This window comes from Sapajus apella, unplaced genomic scaffold (assembly GCF_009761245.1).
Source record: "Sapajus apella isolate SASKATOON/1434 unplaced genomic scaffold, GSC_monkey_1.0 scaffold126, whole genome shotgun sequence".
Classification (NCBI taxonomy): Eukaryota; Metazoa; Chordata; class Mammalia; order Primates; family Cebidae; genus Sapajus; species Sapajus apella.
Window position 1 is genome coordinate 2311408 of NW_022437066.1, and position 18589 is coordinate 2329996.

Sequence of the window (18589 nt, forward strand, 5' to 3'; positions counted from 1 at the left end):
ATCATCATCCATTCATCCATTCATCATCCATCTATCCACTCATCCCTCCATCCATCCATCCATCCACACATCCATCTTTCCACTCACTCACCCCATCTGTCCATCATCCATCCATCTATCCACTCATCCCTCCATCCATCCATCCACCCATCCATTTTTCCACTCACTCATCCATCCCCCCATCTATCCATCCATCCACTCATCCACTCATGCATATCCATCTATTAATCCACTCATTCATCCCTCCATCCACCCACATATCCATCCATCTATCCATCCATCATCCACCCATCCTCCCACCACCATCTGTGTCCTGGGCGCTGTGCTAGGGGATGGGCAGTGGACACAACAGATGTGGGCCCTATGGGGATATGAAACCAGAAGCCACTGGGACTTGGGGTGAGGTGCCCCAGGAAGTGGCTTGAGAGTCACTAGCCTAGTTCTTCTTCCCAAACTATCCTAGTGGGTTCTGCCCTCTTCTGATCTAGACAAAGACAGGAGGTTCGTTCTTAGGACAAGGTAAGTCTCTGGCCTGGGGACGCCAGGCCCCCCTGCACTGGAGTAACAGGTGAAAAGGGGGTTGAACAAAAGTTTACATGCAAGCCTTTAGGCCCCCAGAAGCCAGGCCTCTGGCAGTCAGGCCTTCCTCTCCAGGGAAGAACCTACTCTGCACAGCCAGACAAGGGACCAGCATGCTGGCAGGGTCACCCCAGTGACTGGTGGGTGACAAGCACCCCACATGTGTGGCTGCTCCACACCTGAGCCCTCTTAGGCATAAACGGCGCCATTCGAGGACATTTACGGGTATGAAATCGGGTCAATGTGAGCTCGGGAGAAACGGGCCCAGCAGAGGGGAAAACGTAAACTAGGAAAGGACTAGAGGCACCATCCTCAGAGGATGCTCAGAGGAAGGATTTCTGGAAACTAGGAAGCAGGACAGAACCAGTGACCAGGGGAGCGAGGAAGCGAGGCAGGAGAGGGGAGAGCAGAAACAGGAGGCAGAGCCCAGACTCCAAGTGCTGGGGAGCCAGAGCGAGGGGCTCAGGGTGGGGCCCAGTCCCCAAAGACATGATGCAGGACAACGATCCAGCACCAAGGGCCACGGGGCCCTGCCGACGTCCCCTGGGACCAACAGAGAGGTGACCAGGAGTCGCCAAGGCGCCTTGGGCACAGAGGAGGTCCCAGCTTCTCGAAGCAGCAGGAGCTGGAATAGGACTTGAGAGAGCAAGTTCCCACCCACCTCGTGGCGGCTCCTGCGAGGCCCCCAGCACCTCTCCCAGAAGTCCCTGGAGCATGGGCCCCGGGACAGTGGACCCCGGGAAGGGGACTCCTTGGGACCCAAGAGGGGTAGAAGATGCCCCCAGAAACGGGTAGGGGATTTCTCCAGGGGTGTGGACACCCCCTTCCCTGACCTGCAGAAACTCAAGTGAGCACAGAGACACTTGTGGGGGCAGAGAGGGACTTCTTAGATGCTCCAGCCTTTCTGTGGACCTTCTGGGGTCCTCTACCAGCTAAGGGCACAGGGCAAGCCTACAATGGGGACCCTTCTCCCTACGCTGAGCCATCTGGGGGAGCCTGAGCACTGAGTCCTTGGCTCTCTCCATCCTGGGACAGGCACTGGGGAAGGAGGGACTCCCCAAGGCCCCAGGCACAGGGGCTCCGCCAGGGATGCCATCAGCCTCTGTAATGGCCCGGCAGGAAGGCTCAGCCCTGGGACCCAGGACCCCTTGCCCGGCCGCGCAGGTGGCCCACCATCCGATGCCCAGGGCTGGGTCTTCCAACAGGACGCGCACAATGTAGAGCAGGCAGGTGAGAAGCTTCAGGGAGAAGTTGAACAGCCGGATCCTCAGGCCTGCGGGGAAGGCAGCGGCGTCAGGGCTCTGACCCAGCCCTGGGCTTCGGGGAGCTGGGCCTGCCCCAGGTCTGGCTGGGCAATCTGGATGGCCTCAGCTGGGCTCCCCTCCCACACCCGGGCTGCACCCGGAGCTCTGCATGCCCTGCATTGCTTGGGGGCCGATGCTCCTGGGTCAGCCTCCAAGAAGCTCCGTCCCTGGCCCCACCTCACAAGTGCCTGAACTTGGGGTGCAGGGGATTTCCAGAGGCCACTCCACTTCTTGGGGGATAGGATGGGGGTTGGGGAGCAGGCAGGTAGATTGGAGCCCCTGAGAAACCCCCAAGTCCTCACCCTGCATCCCTGGGGGGAGCCATGAGGCCAAGCTCTGGCTGGGAACAGGGCAGGGAGCAGCTGGGAGGGTGGGGCTGTATGGGGGGGGGCGGGAGGCCAGGCATGGCCACAGGGGAGACCATGCTGGAGCCTGTGGACGGCCCCACCCTGCTCAGTCCTGTGTCCAGCAGGCGGGACAGTGTCCCCACGGGTCCCACTGGAGAGGCCCTGGTCTCAGGCAGTGTGAAGCCGAGAGGGGCTACCCTGTGCCCCACTCACCATGCAGACCCACCCCACCCTGCTTCCAAATCCCCCCACAGCTCGCAGGGATTCACCCGTGGACTCATCCCTGAGCTCACAGCCCAGCCTTCCCATTGCCAGGCTTGCTCTTGGTGCCCTCAACGCCTCCCTGCCCGGGAGTGGCCCCCCAGGAACCCCACTCACTCGATCTTTGGTTTTTAATGAAGAACAGCTTCAGCCGCTCCTTGAAGGTGTTCTCGTTGACGTAGAACTCCACCTGGACCCTGAGGAGCAGAGAGGAGCATGGGGGCTCAGGCCAGCAGGGCTCAGGCTGGGGGCACGCCAATCCCGGAGGGGCAGAGAGGGGCGCTGGGGCTGGGGACATGCCAGAAGCCCCAACACGACTGACTTCTAACTGCAGGAGCTGCTTCCACTTCAGACCTGGGAGGACCCTGGTGTCCGTCACGCCCAGCAGATGGCCCACCCAGCCTTGGCTCCTCTAAACATCCCTCCTTGCACCCCTGGGCCCTCCAGCCCACCCTGTTGGGGCTCAGGGTGCGGTGCCCACTCCACACACCCTTGCCCAAGCCTCTGTGGGTGCAGAGCAGCTGCCAGGAGGTCCAGTTGCCCATGAGGCCTCGGCATGGTGCTCAAGACAGGACAAGTGCTCAGAACACACCGTAGGACCATGTCACACAGGCCGTCCACAGCTGAGGGGCAGCTGCTCTGTCTGGAGGCTGCAGGGGGGACTAACCCTGACTGCAGCCTGAAGGGCTGTCAGGGAAGATGGGCTGGCGAGAAGTAGTCATCCCTGCACCCACCCCGCAGGCCAGCTATGGGGGCCCTCCTGCCAGGGCCGCTCCCCATCCCTCGGGCTCACCTGTGGCCCCAGCCACCAGTTCCCAGACACCCCTGAGCCCCCCTGCACACTGCTGCTCGTGGGGCCTGCCAGCCCGCCCTGTGGCCTTCAGCAGGCCCGGCAGTCCTGAGAAGAGACCGGGGTATCCAGCAGCAGTTGGGGGAGGCGGGGTGGGGAGACTGCACGGCCCACCTACCGTGGCCACCACGTGCATCACCCAAGCTGGCCACCGAGAGGTGGGCAAAGCTGAAGTTGGACAGCTGCTGCCCCCATCGCCCTGGCCTTGGCCACAGGCCCTACTGTGCCCGGCTGTGGTGGGAGGCAGGCCAGGCTGGGCCAGGGTTTCATGTTCCCCTGAGATGAAAACTCCAGTGCTGCCGGCCTGCCGGACAGACGGGAGCGAGACCCGGAGCCAGGGTTCCTGCAGCAGGCATGGCCTGCCTCTGGGAAGGGGGAGCACATGTGCCCCTAAACGGCCTGTGCCCTGCGGTGCTGGGCTGTCCCCCATGGGCCCCTCGGCTGCTCCCAGCCACGGCCGCTGTGCCCTCCACGATGGCTGCTCCTCTCAGTTGGCTGCCTCAGCCCTCGGGGGGCTGCCTCCAGTGCCTGGCCTTGCTCCCTGGGGTCAAAGAGAGGTGTCCCAGCTCCCTAGGGGATGGCATGGGGGCAGAACCAGCAGTCCAAGCAAGCTCCTCAGGCTGGGCTTCCCCTTGCCAGTGCAGTTCGAGGGCCACAACACAGTGAGGCACAGATAGGGGAGCCCGGAGGGAGACTTGTGCTGCCTGGAAGGATCCTGGAGGGCTGCGTGGAGGAGGCAGCATTCAAGCAGAGGTCCTAGGCAGCTGTCCAGAGGTGGGGGGAGGTAAGCACAGCCCAACCCCTGCTCCTGCTGCAACCCCTTCCTTGTCACCGTCCACCGGGGCTGCAGCCTGTGACACCCAGTGGGTGGGCTGTGAGCCTCGTCTCCCCTCCGAGCAGGCACTGGCTCCCAGCAATTGAATCTGAGGGTTTGATGTCACTGCCTGGCCCAGGGCTGGTGATCCTAACATCTCCAAAAGTGATGAAAATATTCAGCATTTCCCAGAGCTCACAACACTCAGGGTAAGTGATATGGGCAGGTGTGGGCAGCGGCCTTCGTGGTGGGGCTGCTGAGGGTAGGAGGGAGGGGCCTTGGTAGACTCCCAGCACCTGCCCTCATCTGCCCCCGTGGCCACAGAGCTCTGCTGGTCATAGAGCTCAAGAAGGGGCCAGGGGCTGCTCACAGTGACTCATGCCCATAATCCCAGGGCCTTGGGAGGCAGAGGCGGGAGGATTGCTTCAGGCCAGGAGTTTGAGACCAGCCTGGGCAACATAGCAAGACCCCCGTATCTATAAAAAATAGCCAGGCATGGTGGCACGTGCCTGTAGTCCCAGCTTCTTGGGAGGCTGAGAGAGGAGAATCATCTGAGCTTAGGAGTTTGACGCTGAAGTGAGCTGTCAACACACCACTGCACCTTAGCCTGGGTGACAGAGCGAGGCCTGTCTCAAAAACAAGTAATAAATAAATAAATGACATAAAGAAGGGCCCAGGGCGCAGGAAGAGGTGCCATGGCTCTGGGCGCCCTGCTGAAGAGGAGGCTCAGGCCAGGTCCTGGGGCAGGCTGGTCACCCCGCCTGGCACACTCGGGGGCCAGGCAGCAGGACGAGCCTTCCACAGACCAGTGGGATTCAAACCCAATGCTAAGGGGGTGTCAGTCTGCCCCCAGAGTGCCCCACCATGTCCTGAAACCCCTCAGCACAGATGACTTTGCTCTCCCTGCCAGGACCCTCCTCCTTCCCCCTGGCCCCTCCTCGTGCCCCACACCCTGGAACCCACTCTTGTCTGTGTGCCTGGAGCCCCAGTGGGGGAGGCCCCTCGCTGCATGAGGGTCCCTTTGGGGGGTTTGTCCACCGCCGTCTTCCTCTCTGAGTGACAGGCTCAGACAAGACACTGGAGGTCCAGGCTGGGCTGGGCAGGTCTGGCTGGGTCTGGGGGCAGGCAGGGCTGAGTGGGGAGCTGCCCCTGGGGACTGAGCCCACGGTTTCCTAAGGTCCTCCTCCCCTCACTGCCAGGGGTCCCCAGGGACAACCAGGTCCGAAAAGCATGGAGCTTAGGAACGCACCCTCCCTGCCTCACACCACAGTCCCGCCCTGCATGGCAAAAGCCTCCATGCAGGGGGGTCTGCCCGCCTCACTTGCCCCTACTGCCTCCCACCCCCTCCTCTGGGGCAGGGAGCCTCACTGTGCCCTTAACGGGGATCAGGCCCCAGAATCTGTCCTCCTCCCTGGGCCTCTCAGAACGGCCTCCCCCAGCTCTGGTTTTCTCCTCCCCGCTCTGTTCTCCCTGGGGGCCCCAGGGCTGGCCACAGGTGCCTCTCCCCAACCCAGCCCAGGAATTAAGTGCCATGCAGGGGTGACTTCCCAGCTGGCTCTGCGGGCAGCCGTCCAGCCCCGCTCTGCCCTCCGGCATTACCCCCAACCCCCGGCAGAATTCTCCATTCCTGACCGTACCAGGCCAGCACCCTCCACCCCCTGCCGACCTCTGGCCCCCGTACCCTCCCCTTCGCTGGGCCAGAGCCATCAGCAGGTCCCACAGCTCTGCCCTCAGGATGTTTCTATTTCCCTGTAGCCAGGAGGTCCCGCCCACTGGCTCCTGGCCCTCCTAGAGGTCCCCTACCCATGTGGGATGGGGCCCAGACTCCCTCTGTGCCACCTGCCTGGTCTCCCTGGACATTGCCATGTGCATACTCAGCCCTGCCTGTCTCTCCAGCCTAAAGGCCCCACGAGGGCTCCCCTCTGACACCCCACCAGGCCTGGGGCTCCTGCCTGGCCTCCCCTCCTAGGTGGGTGCCTGGCTCTGCCCTGACCATCACCCCACACTCCGCTCCACGGCCACACCCTCCTCCCTCCGGTGGTCACAAGCCTCCCAAGAGCTCCTGCTCCTCCCTTTACCTCCCCACAGACCTGGCACAGCTGGGCCTCTGGGGCTTGGGCCTCTGCAGCCGCCCGCCAGGACCGTGAAGCCAGGGCATCCCGCTGCACTTCCCTTGGCCTCCCCAGCCAGGAAACAGAGAAATGCAACGCATCCCATTGCCAGGACCTCACCGGCTTCCTGGCAGCTGACTTCCCGCCTGGGCACCGTGGGGTTGGGACTGCTGGCCTGGGGCTAGTCCTGCCCCCAACAGCTTCTCCTGGAGGCCCCTTGGCCTCCTCCTGGCACCCTAGAAACCGAGCGATGAGCCCCCTCCTGGGGGAGGGTCCAGCCAGACCCTGGTCTCCTTACCCAGGGGCTGTGGGCCCCCATCTGGGCAGCTCCCCCCATGGCGCTCAGCAGGCAGTGCCCACCCACATGGACGGCACCCTCCACGGGGAGCCAGAGAAACGCTGGGGCCTGGCAGTCCTGCTCCCTGAGAAATGGGAGCCCTGCAATGCCAGGGAAATTAATGACGCCTCCTCGGCGGTTAATTTTTAATGAACTGTGGCCGCCCACTTCTCCGAGCACCACCGCAGAAAGGAGATTGAAATGATCCATTTTTCCCTGAAGTGTATTTCAGGTGACTGGTGTGATCTGTCTTAACAAATCACATGGTGGCACCTGAGGAGGGGCCTGTGGCTGCAGAGGCCTGGCGGGCGTGAGCTCCGGGCCGACCCCGCTGGTGCAGGCATGCCTGGTGGCCCCGTCAGAGTGCCCAAGACTCCTTGCCGCGCCAGAGGTTCAGGGTCACTGGTGGCCTGGAGGGCCCCACTGGCTCCTCAGCATCACAGAATCCTCCTGGCCTGGCAGCCAGAGGCCCCGGGCTGAGACCCAGTGAGCCCTGCGAAGCCACGCGGGCCCGGCTGCTCTCTCCACCTGCCAGCACTGGGGCTTCCTCCCTGGGGAACCAGAACCAGGACAGGGACAGCCTCCGAGGCGTCCTGAGGGCAGCAGACAGGTGGAGGAGCTCTTTTCTGTGGCGGAACAGAAACAATGGCCTCTGTGTCCTAGGCCTTTCCCGGAGGACGCCCTAGCTCGGAGGCTCCGGTGAGAGGTTGTCCCGGGGCTCATCGGTGGGCCAACGCCCGTCTGCTCAAACCAACAGGGCCCGCGTCAGCCAGAAGAGACTGCTCGGGCCTTAGGCTCACCAGACTCCCAGGCTATGAAGCCACAGGTGTGGACCACGGGCAGAGGCGGGATGCTGGGTGGGGCCGCACTCCCCGCTTCCTGCCAGGACCCAGCCAGTGGGAAAGCAGGGGACCAGCTCATGGCAAGTTGCTCCCAGGGGCTGGGTGTGGGCTTGGTGGAGCGCCCCGAGAGGTTGGAGCCCACCGAGAACTCCCGTGGGGAGCCGTCCCCAGGGCTGGGAGGGATCTGCCTGCAAACGCGGGCTCCGGGGCCGCCGGGCAAGGACAGGGCAGAAAAGTCTCCTTCCTGAGTCCATCCTCACCCACTCACTACTTCAGTCATTTGTCCACCTGGCAAACAGCCTATGAGCTGAGCGCCCAGGGCAGCATCCATCTGGGGGCATCACCTTTCCCAAACAGTCCATACCTGGCGGTGGGCGCTGTCCTCCCCGATGCCTGGCCGAAGGTCCCGACCCCCACCCCGGAGGCCGGCTCAGAGTCGCAGCCACACATGCATCCACAGGGGGCCATGCCTGTCTGACCTCAGCCAGTTTGCGTTTCGGCTGATGGGGAGGACAGGGCACACCAGGGACCACACTGCCCATGGCCTACAGCCCAGGAATGAGGCGCACAGCCAGTGGGACTCATGGGCGTGCCCAGGCAGGCCTTGCCGGAGGGGACCGGATACAGCAGGGAGCCTCACACGGTCCCTTGTGCACCCCCTGGGGTGAGGCCATGGTCCCTGAGGAATCCACAGGCCAAACCCTGGCCCTGGCCCTAGGACAGCCGTCAGCGGAATTGGCCCTGTGGAGACAGGGCACCCCCGGCCAGCCTCATCCCTGCGAGACCGAGGCCCGCTGCACCTACCCCCAAAGCTCCACGGGACTGTGCTTGCCCCAATCACCCAGCAGGTCAGAGGCAGTGTCGGGCCTGGGTCCTTGGGGCTCCCCAGAGGGTCAGCAAGGGAGTCTGTCCCCAGGTGGCGGCTCTGCCCCCATGCTGCACGGCTGGTATTGAACCAGGCCTGGGCTCTGTGTGCACCCATGCCCCCTGCCAGCCTGTGCCGAGTCTCACGGCACTGCTCTGCCTGAGGATGCCCTTGAGCTGCAAAGAGGCTGTCACGGCACCCACCCCACACCAGGATGGCAAACTTTGAGGGAGGTGCCAGCTGCCCTATGACAAGTGGGGCCGGCAGAGCCTGGGTGGCCACGGCTCTCCCTGCTGACTGGCTGGCCGGCTGCAGGCTGGGGGACTGGCCTTCCAGGGATTCCTGGCGGGTGGCCCTGCACAGATGGCCATGCCGGGAAGCTCCACTCCAGCACCAGGCTGCCAGGCACCCGCCTCGGGGCCCCCCATAGCCCTGCACTCACATGGGGCCGAGATCCGGGCTGCCTTTTTCTGTCAGTGGCTGGGTGCCGGCTGGCTCTTAGGCAGGTGCCTGGGAGCTCCACGCAGGCCTCTGCCCCCGGCACCAGGCAGGCAAGAAGAAAGGGCAGGCTTCAGGCCCACTGCCAAACCTGGGCCAGCTATTCTGAGCCTGGACACAGCATCTGACCTGCCCAAGGCCCCGGAAAGGGCACACATGGCTCCGTCCCCCGGGGTCCTTGTTTTGACACCCTTGGGCCTCTGGGGCCTGCTTGTGGCTTGGCCAGGGGCCAGGTAAGACCAGCTCAGGACTGAAGGGCGAGTCTAGCTAGGCCTTCAAGGGACCAAGAACATCCTCTGTGGCCAGACAGGGCCTCAGCCCCTCAGCGGCCGCAGACGCATCTGCTTTCCCGAGACCTGACCCCTCGGGAGCCTGGGGTGGGGCCGGGAGACACTGGGCGGTGGGCACACCTTCTGTCTCACGCCTGTCACCCTCTGCACCACGGGGCCCTGGCTGGGAAGATGGAGGGCCAGGGGTTGGCACTGGCCTCCCAGCCTCCAGGACTCTTTTGGGACAATAACCGGCTCCACCACGGGTGCCGGGCGGCCCCTGGATGCTCGCGGCTGGGAGCGCTGAGTGCTCAGTGGCTTCCGCTGCTGGTACTGTGCACGGGCGGGAAGCCCGGGGCCCCTCCTGGAGGCTGTGAGGAAGGTGGACAGTGGCAGGGGCTTTCCGGGAGTGCGCAGGGCCCGATGGCTCTGAGGGGCTCTGGCTGCCCTGGCTTCACGGCCTCTTCCATTTCACCTACATCTTAGCCGAAGTCAGGAGATGCCACTGGTAGAGGCCGGCAGCTCACAGCGTGCAGTGGCACAGCCTCCGAGAGTCCACCCAGCTCCTGGAAGCTCGGCCTGCACAGGCAGTTCAGGTGGGCTGAGCCGGAGCCCAGGGCCTCAGCAGCTGCCTGCCCACCTGTCTCTGGGTGGCACCCTGACAAGGGCCCCTGCTCCGCCACCTGCCTCTCCGAAGCCATGGCCAGCACTGCAGGGCTGTGAGCACCGGCCTCTGTGGGCCTGTTTCCCAAGTGCAGGCTCCTCTTCAAGTGGGGACGTCCACCGTCCGTCTCCAGTCCTGGCACCTGGGGCCCAGGGGCACCCGTGGGTGCTGGGAGGTGCTGGTGGCCCTGGCCCAGCTGCAGGGGGTACTGGGCTGAGGGGACACCCCCAGAGATAAGGGCTCTTATGTTTCTCCAGAGGTGTGAGTGCCCTTGTCTGCCACCAAGACAGGCCCTCCCTTGCAAAGCACTTACTGAGACAGGGAGGAGTCCAAGCTGAAATCTTCTACAGGAAGCCTGGGGACACAGAGGGGCATCAACCAGAAGGCAGCAGACGGACAGACGGAGAGCCTGGGCTCCGGGATCAGGTGGGGCACAGATATGTGGGGAGCCCCCAGGCTCAGGAGAGGTGTCTGCAGGAGGCAGCCCACATGCAGAGCTGGGTGGGGACCCTGAGCCGAGCCGGCCCCCTCAAGGCCTGAGAAAGCAGCACAGCTTGGGGGTCCCAGCGCATGCACCCTCCTGTGCCTGGGCCAGATGGGGGGTGACAAGCACACTCGAGGACAGGGCCACTCCCTCAGCCACACGAGCAGGTGACGACGCTTTGAGCACCTGCCCTGGCCCTGCTCAGCAGGAAGCCTGCCCAGACCCCACGTGGGGCCGGCAGCATCCAGGAGGGAGCGCGGTGAGCTCCACTTCGTGCCGAGGAGGCCGAGGCAGCCGGAGTAGCCAGCCAGGGCTCAGGTGTGCGAGGCTGCCCGTAGCTCCACTCCCCTGCCCTACACACAGGCCAGTGGGGGGTGCACCCTCCAGCCCTGCCCCGTGGCTTCCTGCGACAGGACAGGCCAGGGCTCAGAGCTGCTGCCTGTCGGGGGAACTGGACACGGCCCCTCCACTGGGCCAGCAACCACACGCCTGCTACTCCTTCAGGCTGGGCCGGGGTATCCTGGCCCCAGTTGTCCCAGGCTGGCCAGCAGGCGGCTGACACCAAGGTGGTCACAACTGGATGCGGAGCTCAAGGGAAGAGGCTGGTGAGCTGAGTGCTCTGGAGGACCGGCCTGTGGGCGGGCTGGGCAGCGTGGGGTGCAGAGGGTCTTTGCCTGCACTGACTGTGTGCCTGTCCTGGGCCAGCTCCTCCTCAAAGGACTTCAAAGGGAAGTTTTAATCCTCAAAACAACCATTTTTTTTTTCAGCAAATAAAACAAAGGTTCAGAGAGGACCACTGTCTTCTGGGGCCACACAGGCAGGAAGGAGGGAGCCAGCCTGGGGTCACAGGCACATGCTCACAAGCCTATGCTAGGCCCTCTGGGTGGGCAGGTGCCCCTCCCAGTGCCCTGAGCCCTGGCAGCTCCTGGTCGCTGGGGAAGCAGAAGCTGGACACACTTCTGGGAGGGCCAAGGTCCCAGCCAGGCACGGCGGCTGGGTCAGCAGCTCCGCACCAAGCAGGCGGAACCGCAGGCTTAGCGGGGCTGAACTTTGGGTTTGCTGGGAGCTCCTGGCGGATTCTGCGTGTCCAGCTCAGTTCCCTCACGGGCCCCGGCGCTGTCCAAAGCTCTGAGCCAGGGCAACAGCTGTGTCAGAGGCTGGCAGGAACCTGGCAGTGCCTGGGCCCATGGCAGCCGGTCTGCCTGGCCTGTGGGGTCAGGTCCGGCGTGGCCAGGCCCTGCTGGGCTCCACCGTGTCCTCTCTCCCCAGTGCTCCCTGGCCGTGTCCCTCTGCATTCCTAAGTGTCCACTGAGCTGTGCGTGGGGCCTCCTATCCACCCTGCCCAAGGCGCTGTTGTCTGAGTGTTGAAGCCACCACCTGTCAGTTGTCCCACAGCCTGAGGCCCAGGAGAGCCATCCCGCTCACTCTGGGAGGGGCTGCCAAGCACGTGGGTAGAGGATCCACCCCTGTGGGCAAAGGGGCCCGGGGCTTCGCTGGCCTGTGCAGACCCCGGCTGAGGACTGGAGCCCTGTGTCAACAAAGTCTGTCGGCTGCACAGACCCCGCCGGGTACACTGCCGGGCAAGGGGTGGTGACGGAGAGGGGAGCTGAGGACGCTGGACCTCTATCCGCAGCACCCATACCCACGCTGGTCCAGTGGGACTCTGGTGGTCACCTGTCCCAGAGGCTGGTGGCCTGGGCATCACTCAGCGCCTCTGCCAGCCCTATCGCCGCTGGGACCAGGTGGTGAGGGCCCATCCCTGAGCCCACCCTCCTCCCACGCCAGGCTTGCCATCAACACAGTGACAGAACCTGCACTGAAGCCGTCCTCTGCCTCCTGGGAGAGGGTCTCAGCCCCACTTAGGGCAGCAGTGGTCAGCGGAAGGGTCTGGGCCTAGCCCTACCTTTCCCCCCGACACACAGGGACGGGTGGGTGAGGTCACAGGGAGAAGACGGCTTCTACAAGCCAGGGAGAGGGGCCTGGGGAGGAGCCAGTCCTGCCGACGCCTTGAGCTCCAACCTCCAGGACTGTGAGAAAGTAAATGAGGCGCAAGCCCCAGGCTGGGGCAGGCCCAGTAAACTCACCCCCGAAAGACAGGGCCCAGTGTCCCTGAGGGCCTGGGAACTCAGCCCCACCCCTGCATACGCTCTGGGTCAAGGATGAGCCAGCCACCCAGACTGGTGTGTTCTAGGGTGGGGGAGAAACAGCACAGGGCACTGTGTGGAAAGAACGTACGGAGCCCAGATGGGGACAAAGCCAGGTGGGGGAGTACCTCAGAGGGGACGGGGCCGCACTCAGGAGGGGCCTTCTGGGTGAGAGGGCAGCTGGGGTGAGCTCCAAGGGGGCTTCAGACCCAGGGTAAGGGGCGTGCCCAGCCAGTGTGAACACCATGGAAAGGGCGGGGTGCTGGGTGTGTGCCAGGGTAAGGGGGACACGGAGGAGCAGCCACGTTCTTGGAGAGGAGAGGGGGCCACCATGAAGGTCTGGGTCAGCAGGGGAGGGAGATCCCAGCAAGGGTGTCCGGGGTGGGGATGCTCAGGGGACCATATCCTCAGCCAAGGAACACCAGGGCGAGGGGCTTGGGGCTGGGGCAGGGGTGGGCTCCGAGTGCCACAGCTGCACTCTGACATGTCTGGCTGCCACAGATACTGGGTGCTGGGACAGCAGCAGGAGGACCTGCCACACTGGACCTCAGGCCGTGTGGGGGCCACAGGCTTTCAGGCCAGCAGAGGAGGATGGATATGGGGAGGATGAGGGGAGCGGGCTGCGCTGGTGCCTTAAGTTAGGCCTGAGGCTGGGAGGGCCTCTCTGGGAGGGGTGAGGCCACCTAGGTCCGGGGGTGGTGGGCACACGGAGAGGCTTGCCCAGAGCCTCCTCACCCAGCAGGGGGCTCACTAAGCGGCCCTGTCCCTCCATTGGGCACTTTTACTCAAAAGCTCTGCAGTGATGGCCTCCGGCCCCACCACATTGGGAGCTGGTCACAATCCAGCACCCAATCCCTCCCCGGCCTCACACAACGGAGTGAGAAGGAAGGAGGAGACCCCGGAGCTCGGAGCCAGGGGAGCTTGACTGTGCAGGAGGAGGGACAGACACTGGCCCGTGGCACCCATGAGTGGGCACAGGGTATCATGGGGGCTCTGGGCAGGGGCAGCACCTACCCTCTGGACACAGCACCAGGAGCAGCCCCCCCTACCCGCCGTGGCTCAGTCCCTGGAGGGCAGTGGAGACCTCTCCTCGGCTCCACTGTCTTCTCAGCAATGGGACAGGCAGAGGCTGAGAGGGCTGAGGGAGCCTGGACCCTGGCTGGCCCATGAAGGTAGCACACTGCAGGACGGGGCAGCTGTGGGCACTGCGGCCTGAAACTCCCTGGGTCAGACCACACCCACCTCTCAGCTCTGGCCTGGCCTGAGCTTTCTGTGAGATCTATACTCCTGAAGAGCAAACCCACCAAGACCTCCTCTGCTCGGGAGCCTGCCCTGCTCATCTCGGCGCACGCCCTGCCACGTGAACCTCCAGGCCCAGGGGCTGCGGGCCCAGTTGGTAGCAGCTCAGTTACCTCTGCTCTGCAAAAGGAGGCTACGACTCTGCACTTCAGGGTCTGCCGGGGGATGAGTGAGGCCACCCGTGTAGAAGTCTCAGCACAGTGCATAGCCCACAGGGCTGGGGTGAACACGGGAGAGGGCTTCCTGGAGGAGGTGGCCCTGGGCTGCAGCTCCCATGCTGCACTGCACTCCGGGCAGAATCTGCTATCCCTGTGGGCTCTGCAGGAACAGGATGGGGCAAGGAGCCTGTCCCTTGAGGGCTGGCTGTGATAGGGCTCCCAGGATCACTGGCCCCCACAACGTCCAGGAAGAGGAGGGAGAGGGGACTGTGGTCCCCAGGGCCTTGACCAGTGCTCGCCTCCCGGGCGGAAGCTGCCCATTAGCTGCAGGAGGCTGCAGCCAGGCGTTGACCTTAGCCTTGACAGCCTCTTCTGCAAATGGGACTAAGCTGGGCAGTGCCTCCCAGGGCTGCTGTGAAGAGCTAGAAATGGGGGTGCGGGGGGGGTGCCCAACAGCTCACGGCCAGGTGGGAGGGGCAAGGGAGAGGCTCCTGGGCACCCTTGGCCTTGCCATCTGCCAGGCCTGGCTCTGCCAGCCCTGCCTCCCAGCCCTGATGAAGCTTCAGCTCTTGCTGCTCCCTCTTCATCTCCCCATGCTCGTCCAGGAAGGACCAGCACCCCAGGAGGCCGCGGTTCTTTTGTCCTGGCCTGGCCCGCACCTCTCTCTCCCAGGCACAGGTTCCCTGCCCACGACTTGTGCCCACACCAGGCCAGGTCTGATTCATTCTCATTTCCCCCGCAGCATCCAGAATGGCTCCTGGCACGGGAAAGGTGCTGGCTAGGAATTTACTGCTGCAGACGAGGCCTCGGTGTCCTCATCCGTGAAATGGGGGTGCTGCGCCCCACCCTGAGCTTTCGGAAGGGCCGAGGAGGGGTAGGCGCTGCTCCACCTGCCCAGCCATCCCCAGAGGACAGCCTATTGGCACCTCACCTGCCACAGGCACCAGACTCCAGCCCAGGCATGGCCCACAGCGGGGCTCCCCGGCAGCCTGAGCCCCGTGTCCCAGCTCCGATCTGCTGTGCAGGCTTCAGCCTCACTCACCTCTGGGGTGGGGACACAGATGCCCGCCCTGGCTCCCCCTAAGTGGTGCACCAAGAGCGGGGCTACTGTGGGATGGGGTGCAGGCAGGGGCCCCCAGTGCCTGGCACATAGCCGGGTCCACTTCCTCCCTCCCCTGCAGCCTCACCTGGAGCTCCGCCGCGCTCAGCCTCTAAGTCGGGGGAGAAGGGGTCCCGCAAGCTCCAAAGGCTGGAGACACAGCGGGAAGCGGGGGCTGTGGTGGGCTTGGAGGGGAGACCCTGGCCGTCCCCCCTTCCCCGGGCTGCAGGCAACGCAGGTGCAGCCCAGCCAGCGCAGCCCGAGCAGGATGCAAGCGCGGTTTGCCAAGCGGGGTCCCAGGCCCGCGCGCCCCTACCTCTGGCCCACGTCGCTGCCCACGGAGCCCCCGCCGCGGGCCGGCAGCAGCGGGCTGAGCCCGTGCGGCTCCTCGGGGGCCGCGGCGCCGGCTGGGGCGCCCCCCCGGGCCCGCCTTGCCCTCGGACGGCGAGCGCGGCAGCTTGGCCCGCGCCATCCTGCGGGAGCGCTCGGCGCGGCAGGCGGGCTGGCTGCGGGCGGCGGGGGCGGCGCCGGGCGGAACCATCTCATCGCGCCGCGCCCTCCCCGCGCCGCCGTGCAGTGGAATGGCCGGGAGCCGCGAGCCGGGGCTGGGGGCTGGGGAGGGCGGGCAGGACCTCCCGACGCAAAGCACCGCCAGCACGCCGCGCGGAGAAGGTTCGAGCCCCCAGCGGTCCTGCGGCTGTTCTGGCAGAAGCCGAGCCACGGTAACAATGACAGTAGCGCCAGGGGGAGGGGAGGAACCGCGAGGCCGGGGGCCCTGGGCGCCTGCCCCGGGCGCAGATGCTGGAGAGGAGCCGGGACCCACTTGGCAGGGCCCAAGCCACGACCCTCCAGCCCGCCTGCGGACCAGGCCTGGCGCTGAGGATGGCCTCCCCAGGCAGTGCCCACCCCTGGCCCCCAGCCCTGCTGTGGGGTGGGTGAAGCACCCTGGCCAGGGGGGTGACGGCTGAGTTTGCCTGTCCTCACCAGGGTCCTCATCCCCCACTTTCTACCTCCGAAGCCATCAGGACACAGCCCACGGGGCACTTCCGATGGCGCCTGTACGCCAGGCTGGGCACCGGGCACAGATCCCACCTGTGCGTGTGCAGCACTGGTCTGCCCCAGATGCCTGGCTGGCCCGCACATCTCACATGCTGCGGCGTCGCTAACTTGTTCCCTTCCATGCCACAGACGCGGCTCCAGGTGCCTTGCCCAGGTGACATCCAGGTAACAGCCCGGAGGTGCTGGCACTGGGAGGCCTGGCTGCCCCAAAGCCAGCTCGGTGGAGGCAGGAGGCTGTCAGATTCACACCTGTCCTCAGCAGTGCAGGGTGGCAGGGTCCTCCAGACCTGCCCACACTCTGACCCCAGGCCTGGATCCTTGCACGCCAGGGGGGGCTGCCTCTATTTCTTCCCCCAACCGTGCCCTTACCAACAGCTAGGGCCCAGCGAGTACAAAGGCTTGTGGGAGGAAGGTGGGCCTAGGACCCCCAGACAGCACCAACTCCAGCTGAGGGAGAGGGCTGCCCGCCCCAAACTCACACCAGAAGCCCTCCCGGAGCCGGCTGCCCATCCCCCCACACTGAATCCCCCTACCCTTCACTGGACCTTCCTGACCTCACCACAGGAGGCTCAGGGCTCACCCCTCGGGGGACTGGGCGGCCAACTTGGATGGGGTGGGGTAAAACTCCAGTGGCAGGGCCTGAACAGGCAACGAGGGCTTCCATTTCTTCAGCACCCATTACAAGGGAGGGCTGGGTCGTGTGAGGGAGGCAGAGGCACAGGGCCCTGCTCCCTCTGGGGGCCCGCACACTGAGTCACCATCGTGCTCGGAAAATGACCGACTCACTGGCCCTCCTGATACCTGTCCTAGCAGCCTCCCCAACGAGGCTGAGTAAGGAAAATCCCCTGAAAAGCCTCTGCGTGTGGTCTCAGCAAATACTCCCATGCACATTGCCCTGGCTGCTTTTTGTGGCTTGGGTCTGCCCCAGGGGAAAGTGCTGTTTGTACCTGCAAAGCACAAGGACCCCCTACCAGTCCCTGGTGTGGGGGGCACCAGCAGATGGAAGCCCCCCTCGCCCCTCCTGTGGAGTGCTTCAGAGCCACTGCAGAGAATGAGGCTGGGCGCTTCTCCTGGGCGCGTGCTGAGCCCCACGCTGTGCTGTGCGTAAACAGGCTCACTGGGGGCCCAGCACCATCCCTGGGCGCCATCAGTAGGACCCTTCACGGCACCATGACTCCACAAAGGGCTGGGTGGACATCAGGGCTGCCCATAGGTGGTCACCCTGGAGCGGGGAGGCAGCTGGGAGGGAGGGCGCCTGGGCTGTGGACACTCTGGTTTCACAAAGAGACGGCTTGCTCACATTCCCTGGGCACGAACCCACAGCCCACCAAAGTGCTGGCGGAGCCTTACACGGGACGTAAACGCGCTCCCACCAGGGCAGCTGCTTCATGAGGCAGATCTGTGGCTTTCCATTCCTGCTTTTTGAGAGTGCAGAGTCTTCGCTTACTCCTGGCCTTTGAAGTCCAGGATCAGTCAGGTGACCAGAACGCCTGTTCGGTGTTGTGCACGGAGTGCCCACAACGGCCGCAGCAGGTGCCGCCTGGGGTGGGGGAGGGGAGGAGGACCTTCCATGTGCTGCTGTACCATGTCTGAGGTTTGATTTATTTTGAAATGACTCTCTATGCTTGTCACAGAAAGTCCAGTGTGATGATTCCCATGCGGAATCTGGTCCCCATAGGGAGGACCATCCCTTCGGCATTAAGCAGCAGTCCCAGAGCCCCTTTCCTGGCTTCAGGGCACCAGGACGAGTGCAGGGCATAGGGCCGGAGCCAGGCGAAGAGGGGAGGGTGGGCTGGGGCCCCAGGCTCAGGGTCCACAGAGCCACATGAGCCTTGAGGTGTCCCTAGCACTTTCTGCTCCCATGGAACCTGGACAGGTTGGACCCCTGGCTACACAGGGGCAGACATCCTAGAAACACAGGAGAAATAACAACTGCCCTTTCAGGGAGCACGGGGACGCTGTGGTTCAAACGTGTGTCCAAGCAGCACAGAGCAGAGGGCAGAGCCTACTGAGAGCTGAGTGGGACCGCAGGCTGAACAGAGGACAGGGGACCCGGTGGGTCCAAGGTGTTTTTGAAGGTGGCACTGGCCAGACTGAAGGACTGCGGGGGGAGGACAGCGCTCAGGCTGGGGGGGAAGAGGCAGGTGGTGACACCCCAAGGTGAAGACAAAAGCGGCAGGCAGGGGTGGGTTATGACACCCATTCTGGGTGTTCTCAAGGTGCCTGCCAGGTTGCATATCTTGGTGGGCACTCATGCCTGGGGCTATGGTGGCTGCCAACCTGAGAGGGACGCATTCGTGTCTCCTGCTCAGCAGTGGGATCTGAAGCCCCAAACCAGCTGGGGTCACCTTGGTGGAATGGTGCAGCCTGAAATCAGCCAAGTGGGAGAGGACTGCAGGGCTGGACAGTGTGATGTCTACAGGTGTGGGGGCAGGTGTGGGGGCAGGGGTGGGGGCAGGTGTGGGAGCAGGGGTGGGAATGGGTGGGGGCAGGTGTGGGAGCAGGTATGAGGGCAGGTATGGGAGCAGGGGTGGGGGCAGGTGTGGGGGCAGGTGTGGGTGCAGGTGTGGGGGCAGGTGTGGGAATGGGTGGGGGCAGGGGTGGG

General features: G+C 64.5%; 1 protein-coding gene and 1 long non-coding RNA gene across 2 annotated transcripts in view; one reads left to right on the top strand and one right to left on the bottom strand.

The window, feature by feature from the left end:
- Positions 1-15397, bottom strand: part of KCNT1 (potassium sodium-activated channel subfamily T member 1) — a 51849-nt gene extending 36452 nt beyond the window's left edge. The window contains 5 exon segments of the mRNA XM_032261924.1: positions 1753-1852; positions 2609-2688; positions 10055-10096; positions 15242-15345; positions 15347-15397. Of these exon segments, the coding sequence (XP_032117815.1) occupies positions 1753-1852; positions 2609-2688; positions 10055-10096; positions 15242-15345; positions 15347-15397 (377 nt within the window).
- A 135-nt stretch (positions 15398-15532) lies between these two features.
- Positions 15533-18589, top strand: part of LOC116539200 — a 7810-nt gene continuing 4753 nt past the window's right edge. Inside the window, exon 1 of the long non-coding RNA XR_004263949.1 lies at positions 15533-15647. This is a non-coding gene — a long non-coding RNA (uncharacterized LOC116539200). The remainder of the gene's footprint in view (positions 15648-18589) is intronic.